The following is a 12,391-nucleotide window of genomic DNA, read 5'->3' as shown; positions in this document are numbered from 1 at the left end:
TATTTCTTGATTTTTTTTCTTCGCAGTTTCTTTTCTTTATTTCTTCTGTGGTGGTTCGTGAGCGGGCACATGATTTCCAATAGTTCCAATTGTTGTCCGCACGTAGCGCGGCCCTTCGCAGAACCGATACCCGACGTCCGAGCCGTCGGACATTTTCGCCGACAAGAAACCAAAGTTTTTATGCGAAATACGTGTCTAATGGACAGGATTTGCCGACCGTTGCCGGCGCGTTTTATTTTTTACTTTTGGCGCTTAGACCATTTTTGCAGGTCTGGTTTGCGTTTTGTTATACCTGGTCAAGAGGAAAAAAAACTTCATTACGATTATTATTAGTTTTTATAGAGAATTGCGGGATAGTTACATATGTCTTGTAACTATTCTGACTGTAAAATTATATTTTAGGAAAATTTAAACACGATATTATTGCACAGAGTGTTTTAAAGTTAGGATAAAAAAACAACCCCTCGATTAACCCTGTATAATATGCCAAATACTAAAGTTTGTAAAAAACTGAGTTTACGAATTAAAGTTGATATGATTATATATAGCTTGATAAAAAATTCATAGAAATAGGGCTAAAAATAACAAAAATATAACACTTTAAATTTGTCCAAAAATTTCTCCGTTGCGTTTTGTTTGCATCTGAGTGTATAAGTTGGAAGCAACAGAAAACTTGCAATTAAAATGTTCTAAATTCCTTCATTATTGTTTCAGGTTCAGCATTACATTCTGGTGGTTCAAGCTCAAGATTCGGGCAGTCATCCCTTATCCAGCACCCTTACAGTGTACTGCAATGTCCTGGATCTGAACGACAACACGCCTTTGTTCGATCCCATGTCCTACAGTAACGAAGTTTTTGAAAATGTTACTGTTGGTACCAGTATTGTTACAGTCAGTGCCACAGATTTAGATTCGGGTAAGTTTTTGTCTTTTTAAGTGTTTAGTTTAGAATCGAATTACAATGAATATTATTATCAACAATATGTAATGCCGGGTCCTGATCAAGGCAACAAAAAGTAAACACAATTTTGAGACAAAAACAAGACAAATTTGCGACAGAAAATGGGTAATTCTGACAAGACAAACTTGAAACAAATTGTCCACACCGCAAGGACAAAAGTACAACAAAGTCAAAAGTTTAGCTTTTGCGAATGAGTTTTATTAATCATGTGTGATTTCACTGGTCTCCTACTTAGCCCCCCAAGCAGCATTTGGACGTTGGGACAACGTTGTGTCATGCGACCAAACGTCGGGCGCAACGTCGGCACAACCTCGTGCCAACCTAGTCTGCACTAGTTTGGAGAATAATTTTTGGGTCGAAACAACGTTGGATACCGACGTTGGCTAGAAGCCTAATTTAGTACAAACTGCAACGTTGTTTAAAATCCTAATTCACAGAAATACAAAACTAATATGGCGTCTAAGTCGCGTTTTATCCTAAATTGGGATAATTATAGTAAAAATATTATATTTATAATTTAGTTAGAGACATATGTCAGATGGCAGTGAAGGAAAACAAAACAAAAGTATTTAAGTGTGGAGGATGTTTGAAGATCATAATTATTGAAACACTTTAACCGACTCTGTAACTCGTTACCCAAGGTAAAAAGTTAAACGCAAACAACTTTATTGATAAATGTATTGTTTCTACTTTAAAAAATACTAATGGGCCTTGAAATTAAAGAAGTTTTAAAAATTTTCTTGAATTTTTTTTTTAGTAAAATGAGAATAATTTATTCGCATTCGAAAAAATTGTTTCCGCGTATTTTTTAGGGTCAAATATTTCAAGTTAATGTATTCAAAAAGCAGGAATTGCTATTTTAAGAACGAAACATTTTCTTATTTAACAACATGGCGGCTTTAACTTTGTTGTTTTGGAGATTAAGATGGAGTAGTTCGAGTAGTCGCATACTGGACTAATAAAGTCGCAGTTCGGCCTTAACAGGTAGTATACTAGTCGCAAGATTGCCTAATTTAGTCATTCTAGAGTCTAGCTTGTGCCGCCCTCTATAATCTAAATAAACGAGGAAGTGTCGGTAATATATGTCGATGTATATTTAAATTTAGTTTTATATGTACCTTTCTTATGTCCCATTTTAATTAAGTTTTTTTTTATAAAAACAAAAACAGCACTGAACCGTCTGACTGAACAGAACAATGAAGTGAAAATTTAAGATTTAAGGTTATGGTTCAATACAGTTGCAAAAAGGTAGTGGCTCGACGTCCTACCAACCTAAGAATAAGAAAATCTAAACAACACAGTTGGAATTAGTAAAACAGACGACGTTTGCATAACGTTGGAATAGGTCCTGAAAGTGACGTCGGAAAACTCTTTATTGTCCAACATTGTAATTACGTTGTCCGAATCACCTAAAGATCGCTTAAGCAAAAAAGGTTACAAGACAACGTTTATTCGACGTCGCAGAAGCTTTTACTTTGCTGTAGTACTAGTTCAACGTCGGCACAACGTTATAAAAACGTTTAAATTTATTTTAATATCTAAGGTACGGAGCTAACTATTTTTTGTAACTAATCCAACGTTGCGTTTAGTAAACACGTGGTCGCAAGTCGTGAAAATGCTACTTGGGCCAGAGCCTATACAGGCCGAGGTTCAGCAAATTAGAGACAAGCTGAAATTTGGCATGGAGCTTCATTTTGTAGATCTTTAAACATCCTGAAAACCCAGCGATGAACCTTTGAGTCCGTGACCTCAAAACCACCCCTACAAAGGGTAAAAATGGCCCTTTTTTTACTTTTTCTTCAATAACTCTAAAACTACGAATTTTAGGAAAAAAGTCACGAGTAAAAATTGAAGAGAAGAAAATTTCCTACTACATAGGTACAGTAGCGCAGTGTATTTAGCAGTATTTCAGTGGCGCTGATGCGATTTCTTTAATTTAGGAGGATTGTTTTAATAACCCACCATTCTGTGTTTAACTGAAACATTTTTTAACAGTTTAACATGAAAGCATTTTTGAGATAAAACTCGAGACCAAAAAATTTATGAGGATACAAGTTCCTATAAAAACGATCTTTTTAATACAGGTAAGTTACCAATTCCCCTTACTTCTACATGCGGGACTCTGTAGAAGTGGACCGACTGTCCCTAGCGACTCATAGGAACACTATGAGATCTGGTAATAATAGTAATAAAAACATCACCGGTGAAGCTGTGGGGAAACCCCCTAGCGACACTGGGAACAATAACAATGAAAGGGGCCAAACCTAAAGAGAACTACAGGAGAGGTGGCTGACACTTGCGTGAGACCATCCTCCGCAAGTGGCATACAAGCTACCACCTCCTCCAAGGGTCGGGAGCCTACCTCCTACCTCTAAACTCAACAGGCGACACAAGCTACCGTTTCGTCTACCCGGCCTGGGTCGTAGCTCCTCGACTGTGAGGGACACGGGTCTCCGTAGGAAGTCCTGGGACTGTATGATGAGTTATAACTCAAGAAAGGGGGACACAATAGATCTCTAAGGTCGCAGAGATTAACCCCCCTCTCACTTATTCTAAATTCTCTATTCTACCAATTTACCACCGCAAGATTGGGGTTGGAATCTGAAAAATCGAGAGATGAATCCAATACATTCAAACCCGCCCATTGCTCTTACATGGGTTTTAGAGAAAATGTTTTGCAATTGCCCTTCGGGAGGCTGTAAAAAAGCATGTACAGGATAGGTCAAATTCGACGCTTTTAAATGGAAACACCCTTTTCTATAGGAGATAGACAAAAACTAATATCAGTGTCTGGAGTTCAATTTTTGTCAAAAACATGATGGTGAAAACCGCATATCGATATCTGTTACCGTTTCGAACTTACGGGGTGTTTTTCAAAAATATGCATTTGTAACAAATCGTTGTAACTTTTTTGCTATGGAAAATTTTGTATTTTTATGAAAACATTTCCAAAGCACCTTTTTACGTAGAATTTAATGGTTTAGGTATAATTTTTTTAAAATTAATAATTTAAGAATTATCAACAGAAAATTTGATTTTTTATATGGGACACCCTGTATATGTTGAATTTATTTAAAAGATTTTAAAATTACCTTTCCAAAAATATAACACACTTGATAGTTTGCTCGATTCCTCTTCGAGATATAGAGTATATAAAAATTTGCCCGCTTTAAATAAGTAGGCTTTGAACGGCACCGGCTGTAATCCAAAAAAAGTCTAGCTGTGAGCATCAATTAAAACGAAAATAATATTTGCTACGAGAGATGCAGCATTTTATAACAATTTCAAATATATTTAACCAACATCAACACATTTAAACTATATCTAATAACAATAAAAATAAATAGCAAACCAAGACATGAGATTTTGCTACAGGTGTTCGACATATCGACCGTCTTCTGTTATGGACAGACGGGGCAGTTTTTGAACATTTCTCGCGGAACCCATTAACTCAGTGGGGGTGAAAAATACCCTCTCATAACTACTAAGTATTTCTAATTCTTGTTTCGATTATACGGAAGAATAAGGAACCTTTATTCTTCCGCAAATATATCCTTAGGATTAGATCCATGAGCACTAAATTAGGCGGCCACGACGGCCAACGGCTGGGATCTTGGTTAGCTATTGAATTATTCTTGAAATTGGCTGCAAAAATTTGCTGACAACTTCAGCGTTCAGAGGCGGTGCGTCGTCTTGTTGGAAAAATATATTTTCGAGTTCCATTAAGGGCATATCATCAATAAGGGGTCCAAAGCCTACTAGTTAAAAGTGGCTAACTTTTAATAATTCTGTATTTCGAAGGGGATTATAACAAAATATCAAGTGTGCTCTATTTTTGGAAAGGTAATTTTAAATTATTTTCAGTTAATTAAAAATATAGAGGGTGTCCCAAATAAAAAATCAATTTTTCTGTTGATAACTCTTAAATTATTAATTTTAAAAAAATTATACTTAAACCATTAAATTCTACATAAAAAGATGCTTTGGAAATGTTTTCATAGAAATACAAAATTTTCGATAGCAAAAAAGTTACAGCGATTTGTTAAAAATGCACATTTTTGAAAAACACCCCGTAACTCCGTAAGGGTAAGAGATATTGATGTGCGGTTTTCACCATCATGTTTTTGATGAAAATTGAGCTCCAGACACCGATATTAGTTTTCGTCTATCTCCTATAGAAAAGGGTGTTTCCATTTAAAAGCGTCGAATTTGACCCACCCTGTACATGCAAGCGAATGGGACTCACCTGCACTATGGCATGTAGTCAATGCAATGGCATTACATGTATGAACCCACCAAATGTGGAAATGAATGAAGACTCCTTAAGATAGTTATCCTATTTTTGAGCTAAGGTTTTTCTTATTTTGTTATTAAACGTGTAAATTTTTCAATATACCTATTTCATTGGAAATTATTTGTAAAACTGCAATTTTTCTTATTCAATGTTTTTAAAATGCAAAAAACGCACATTTAAAAAAATTATCTCCGCCACTGGTAATTTACCTTTAGTGTAGTTAAACGCAGAATTGTGGGTTATTAAAACAATCCTAAATTAAAGAATTCCCATCTGCGCCACTGAAATTACAAAAATTTTGGTTCTTTATTTATGTGGTAGGAAATTTTCTTCTCTTTATTTTTTTACTCGTGAATTTTTTTCCTAAAATTCGTAGTTTTAGAGTTATTGAAGAAAAAGTAAAAAAAGGGCCATTTTTACCCCTTGGGGTGGTTTTGGGGTCACGGGCTCAACGGTTCATCGCTGGGGTTTTAGACTGTTTAACCCTTAAGTACTAACATATTGAAATAATCGCACCTATACTAACAGACCGTCTGAGAGACGCATTAAAAAAATACATATTTAGTTTGTGTCTAACAGATTTTTTGTAAGTGGAGTGAATCATTAGCATTAAAACTACAGGAAAAAAATATCTAATGCTTACATTATGCGAACATGTTTTATATTTTTGAAATAAAAGTACTAGTTTTGGATTTTTGACATATCTTTGCTTCTCATCGAGATAGAAAAAAAATGAAAGGAAAATGAAAAAACAAATTTATTATTATATTTAGTATATAAAAACCTATCTATTAAGCACAAAAAAGCAAAAGAAAATATAAAGAATAAAAAAATGACAATGCCTAACGGGCTTGTTCCCTACACACTTTTTTGCGCATTCCAAACAATTTTTTTCTTCACTTTCTTCGATATTAGTCTACTGATCGTTCAAATTCATATTTTCATCATCTATAACAAAACATACACAGCTACATACCATTAGATATTAGTTAAAAACCGTTTTTACGCTACTAGGTGCTTGATTCGTTCCACAAATTAAAAAAAAACTTACGTTAACGCTAACACTCCGTCTGTCAGACGGCATCGACAGTTTAAACTAAAATATTTCGAAAACTACACACTTTCGCAAATTGCCCTGCCGGCCTTTAACTTGTTTTGATTCGTATTGAAATTATATAGATGGATGATAATTAGAAGCGGAGAGGAGGGGATATGTCATATGTCCAGCTAGTCCGTTGCGTCTGGGAGACGGGGTGTTAGTACTTAAGGGTTAAAGATCTACAAAATGAAGCTCCATGCAAAATTGCAGCTTGTCTCTAATTTGTTGAAGGTCACTCATGTAAAACGATGTATCGGCTCTGAGCTAACTGTTGGTAGCACACGCCATCCACACTACGTCGACAACTTGTCGTAAAATATACAAACAAAACACAGACTCTTTGATCTTTACCGACTCGAGACGGGACATTGAAAAGTCTCCTAATTTTGAAACAAAACAAAAAATGAGACAAAAATGTCGCGGAAATGTATTGGATTTGTCGCAATTTTGTCGTAAAACAAGAATGTTTTTGTCGTTGTTTTGTCTGCTTGGTCTGGATCCGGCATAAGACAAAAGTTAAATATGTGAACATATACTCATTTTGGATATAAAAAGAAAGTCGATTTTGTTGAAGCGAACATAAAAACCGTCCTTATGGTGCCGCTAAGACGAAAATTACATTACGTAGTCATAAACCTTGTTACGGGACCATAGCCGTAAAATTAAAATTAAAAAAAACAGACGAAAAAATAATGCAAATCGGTATATGCAAACTGTTTTCGACCAGAGGCAAAAGCAACGAAATTAAGACATAATTTCTTCTCGTTGGTATTTGGGTGAGTCAAGGTTTTTGTGCATTATATGTACCGTATGATGATGAAAAAAAAACGACGTCTAAGACGCCAGGGAAATGGCAATCGATGGTAATTTTGGCGAGGTCAATCTCTAGACGTCTATCACTAAAAATTGACATAAAACTTGTCAAAAATTGACACTAATTATAGAAAGATTTATACAGATGTCCCAGAAATATAGTAGTAGTATATTTCGGTCTCAGAAACACGCCTTGAGGTATTTTTTGCGAAAAATTTGAATTTTTTTTTAAAATTGAATTTTTTTTTTAGTTTTAAGTTAAAAAACATAATTTCTTGATAAAAAAATCGGTCATCGCGTCGGTGGGGTTTGAAAATATTTAGACTAAAATTTCATTTTGCAAGGAACCAAAATAGAACTTAAAAGGAATCTCAATACATGGAACAATAAATTATCTACCAAAAGCCTTAAATTAAATGAGAACAAAATGATTAGTGAAGCAATAGTTAACATAGAAGTAAATGATCAAATAATAGAACAAGTAAATTGTTTCAAATATTTGGGAGTTCAAATAGAATGTCAGGGATACCACAACCAAGAGATAACTGCCAGAATTCAAAGCGCTGCAAATCTATACCATAGCCAAGAAAAGAGGTATCACTGAAGACCAAAATTAGCGTGTTTAATTCAGTATTCGTACCAATATTAACTTTCGGTAGTGAGACTTGGGTTCTCACCAAGAGACAAGAAAACTTAATACTATCAGTAGAAATGAAATACCTACGAAAAGTGCTAGGGGTTACAAGGGTGAATAAACTACGCAATTCTGATGTTAGAGAGCAGCTGAAAGTCCAGCCAGTACTAACAACTATCGAATACTGCCAGTTGAGATGGTACGGATATTTGAAAAGACTAAACAAAGAGAGTAACCTAACCAGTAAGAAGAGTATGGGAGGCAAAAAGGCAGGAAAAGAGGAAAAGGGGTAGACCTGCAACTACTTGGGATCAAAACGTTGTAAAATTACTCAAAACCAGAGGGATCGGCTTCGCCGGAGCAGCAAGCATGGCGCTGGACAAGAAGAAGTGGCAAAATTTTATTTATGAAAAGAAGTAGCTACACAAAAAAAGCTAGACACCCGTAATCTCATTCAAATCGGAATAACGGTTCCTAAAAAGTGTCTATTTTTTAAAGTTTCATGCCCTCTAATGGGCAAACGAAGCACTTTTGTATAGAAGTAAATTGTGTCCAATAAACTTATTTTGATTTCAAAAATACGTAGTAGCTCTATGTCCACGGAATATTGGAACACCCTGTATATTAATAGAAAAAGGATATAAGTTAACTGAGACGATTTGACAGAAAATTAATTCATAAGTGTTGCTTTCTATCATAATTCGAACATAACGACATAAAATGAACACTTCATTTTGCCTAATGCTATGCAAATCTCGTCCAGTACAGCTCATTAGGTATGTACCGCATGGTACCGAGTCGATTCGGAGTATTGTCGAGTCTGTTGGTAAGTACCACGTTAGAAAAATTCGCTATCGATCTATAGGCTACGTGAAATGTTTGGTAAGTTTTTTACCGATGGATGGTTGAATGGTCACTCATTTCTCACGCTTTTTTTTCTTCTTTCTGTATATCGACGGTTGAATATACTGAATGAAAAACTTCCGCGTCAATTCAACCAAAAAAGAATTTACTTTTTACCACAATATGATTATTTTTATATATATTAAGTGACATCTTTATTCCTCTTCTTATTGAATACTCTCAGCCTCAATGAGAGTATGATAACGGACGCTTATACACATTTGTAGTTCTACGGGTATGTACCGCATGGTACCGGAGTCGATTCGAGTATTGTCGAGTTTGTTGGTAAGTACCACGTTAGGAAAAATTCGCTATCGATCTATAGGCTACGTGAAATGTTTGGTAAGTTTTTTACCGATGGATGGCTGAATGGTCACTCATTTCTCACGCTTTTTTTTCTTCTTTCTGTATATCGACGGTTGAATATACTGAATGAAAAACTTCCGCGTCAATTCAACTAAAAAAGAATTTAACTTTACCACAATATGATTATTTTTATATATATTAAGTGACATCTTATTCCTCTTTTCTTATTATGAATACTCTCAGCCTCAATGAGAGTATGATAACGGACGTATACACATGTAGTTCTACGGGTATGTACCGCATGGTACCGAGTCGATCTCGGACTATTGTCGAGTTTGTTGGTAAGTACCACGTTAGAAAAATTCGCTATCGATCTATAGGCTACGTGAAATGTTTGGTAAGTTTTTACCGATGGATGGTTGAATGGTCACTCATTTCTCACGCTTTTTTTCTTCTTTTCTGTATATCGACGGTTGAATATACTGAATGAAAAACTTCCGCGTCAATTCAACTAAAAAGAATTTAACTTTTACCACAATATGATTATTTTTATATATATTAAGTGACATCTTATTCCTCTTTCTTATTGAATACTCTCAGCCTCAATGAGAGTATGATAACGGACGCATACACATGTGTAGTTCTACGGGTATGTACCGCATGGTACCGAGTCGATTCGGACTATTGTCGAGTTTGTTAGTAAGTACCACGTTAGAAAAATTCGCTATCGATCTATAGGCTACGTATGAAATGTTTGGTAAGTTTTTTACCGATGGATGGTTGAATGGTCACTCATTTCTCACGCTTTTTTTCTTCTTTCTGTATATCGACGGTTGAATATACTGAATGAAAAACTTCCGCGTCAATTCAACTAAAAGAATTTAACTTTACCACAATATGATTATTTTTTATATATATTAAGTGACATCTTTTATTCCTCTTTCTTATTGAATACTCTCAGCCTCAATGAGAGTATGATAACGGACATATCACATAGACTATTCTACGGGTATGTACCGGCATGGTACCGAGTCGATTCGGACTATTGTCGAGTTTGTTGGTAAGTACCACGTTAGAAAAATTCGCTATCGATCTATAGGCTACGTGAAATGTTTGGTAAGTTTTTTACCGATGGATGGTTGAATGGTCACTCATTTCACGCTTTTTTTTCTTCTTTCTGTATATCGACGGTTGAATATTTGAATGAAAAACTTCCGCGTCAATTCAACTAAAAAGAATTTAACTTTTACCACAATATGATTATTTTTATATATATTAAGTGACATCTTATTCCTCTTTCTTATTGAATACTCTCAGCCTCAATGAGTATATGATAACGGACGTATACACATGTGTAGTTCTCTAGAGGAACAGGCCAAAGCACGTGCGTCTCTCTCGGTCCGATATCTGTGTTTGGACCTTAACGGACCGTCCCGTCAAAATGACGGACGCCTGTTCGTTTTTATTTAAAGATATTAAGCGATCATTAAATGACATTGAGTACACCGGCAACCGCGGTGTTGGTGGTAGCGGTGTAGGAGTCGATTCTCGGAATGAACCTGGCCCAAAAGAAAAAATACAAATAAGAAGAAGAGTCCTCTTCAGTACGGCGAATAAATGAAGAAGAACAAGAAGGAAGAGGAGGAGGAGAGCGGAACGCTAATAAAACATGTTTCGAATCTGTGGACTGCAGCTCCTAATTTGGGGAGCATTGTTGTGCAAGCGAATTTAATTATTATGCCGCCGCGTGCCCATTCGACACGCTTTTTCTCTCCGGAAAAGAGCAATTTGAGCGTGAAGGGCAACAGCGCGACGGGCGAAAAAGAACCGGCGGCCCGGGTCTTCCTGTCAAAAATGAAGATATATCGCTCCGACGGGACGGGATGGGTCTTTAGATCCCATTTAAACTTCGCGGATAGAGCTATGCCGTAATAGTCTAAGAACCGTCATCTTATTTTTAATCAAAACCTATTTTTTACCCACAGTAAACCAAATAAACTTTTTAAGTAACTAAATGGAACACCCAGAAAGTGTTCCATTTAAAGAATTTTTGATCTAATTAGAATAAACTCACCGGCAAAAAACGGCCCAATTTCAAAGTTGGATTTCTCGCGAAACACTCATTTAGATTTTTGATAATTTTTTAAAATTGTAAATTAATTCTTCTTAATTTGATGCTACGTCAGAATTTTTTTATTCGAATTTATTTTGAGCATATACAGGGCGCAACAATAGAACAAAAAGTTTTTGCAGGCGCCCAATATTTATAATTTCAAGTTATTATTATTGTTAATTAGTTCTTTTCCAGTGAAATACCTTATCCACGACTGCTCTACTAACGAAAAGCTGCCGTTCGCAGTGGTAATGTTTATAAAAAACGCTGGGCCACATTATTTGGCGCCCAACGTGGGGCTCGGAACCCACGACCCTGAGATTAAGAGGCTCATGCTCTACCGACTGAGCTAGCCGGGCATGAACAGAGAAAGAAAACACAGTTGTTTATTACTTAAAATTAGTGACTATATTCATTCATGATGTTCTTTGCTGGTACATGACATTGTAAAGTTCTAGTAAATATATAGTGGTTATATGTCAAAGAAAGTGGTGTTAAGAGTTGTACTAAATATCTATGAAAACAACTATGATAAAATACAAGACATGTAAAGTTTAAGAGAGTGTATGAAATGTAGTATTACTTTAATTAATTTGATATATTTTATGTGATGTTAAATCGAAGATGTTGCAACCCGTAGATTCTAGAATCAAAGACATGTAACGAACTAAAAACGTTACAAACCATAACCTTAAATCTTAAATTTTCACTTCATTGTTCTGTTCAGTCAGACAGTTCAGTGCTGTTTTTGTTTTTATAAAAAAAAACTTAATTAAAATGGGACATAAGAAAGGTACATATAAAACTAAATTTAAATATACATCAACCGACACTTTATCCACTCCCCCGTTTATTTAGATATAGAGGGCGGCACAAGCTTGACTCTAGGATGACTAAATTAGGCAATCTTGCGACTAGTATACTACCTGTTAAGGCTGAACTGGGACTTTATTAGTCCAGTATGCGGCTACTCGAACTACTCCAACTTAGTCTCCAAAACAACAAAGTGAAAGCCGCCATGTTGTTGAATAAGAAAACAATGTCTGTTCCTTAAAATAGCAATTCCTGCTTTTTGAATTCATTAACTTGAAATATTTATATCCCTAAACAACACGCGGAAACAATTTTTCGACTGCGAATGAATTATTCTCATTTACAAAAAAAATTCAAGAAATTTTTAAAACTTCTTTACCTTAAGGCCCATTAGTATTTTTCAAAAGTAGAAACAATACATTTATCAATAAATTTGGTTTGCGTTTAACTTTTTT

General features: G+C 35.3%; 1 protein-coding gene across 1 annotated transcript in view; it reads left to right on the top strand.

Moving 5' to 3' along the window:
• Positions 1-12,391, top strand: part of LOC115881555 (cadherin-related tumor suppressor) — a 136,867-nt gene that overhangs the window by 25,776 nt on the left and 98,700 nt on the right. The window contains 1 exon segment of the mRNA XM_030899097.1: positions 715-916. Coding sequence (XP_030754957.1) covers positions 715-916 — 202 coding nt within the window.

The sequence above is a fragment of the Sitophilus oryzae genome, unplaced genomic scaffold, assembly GCF_002938485.1.
Source record: "Sitophilus oryzae breed Bouriz unplaced genomic scaffold, Soryzae_2.0 scaffold_1111_pilon_pilon, whole genome shotgun sequence".
NCBI classification, from domain to species: Eukaryota; Metazoa; Arthropoda; class Insecta; order Coleoptera; family Curculionidae; genus Sitophilus; species Sitophilus oryzae.
Note: the sequence above shows the minus strand (reverse complement) of the source record. Positions and strands in the feature narration are given on the sequence as shown.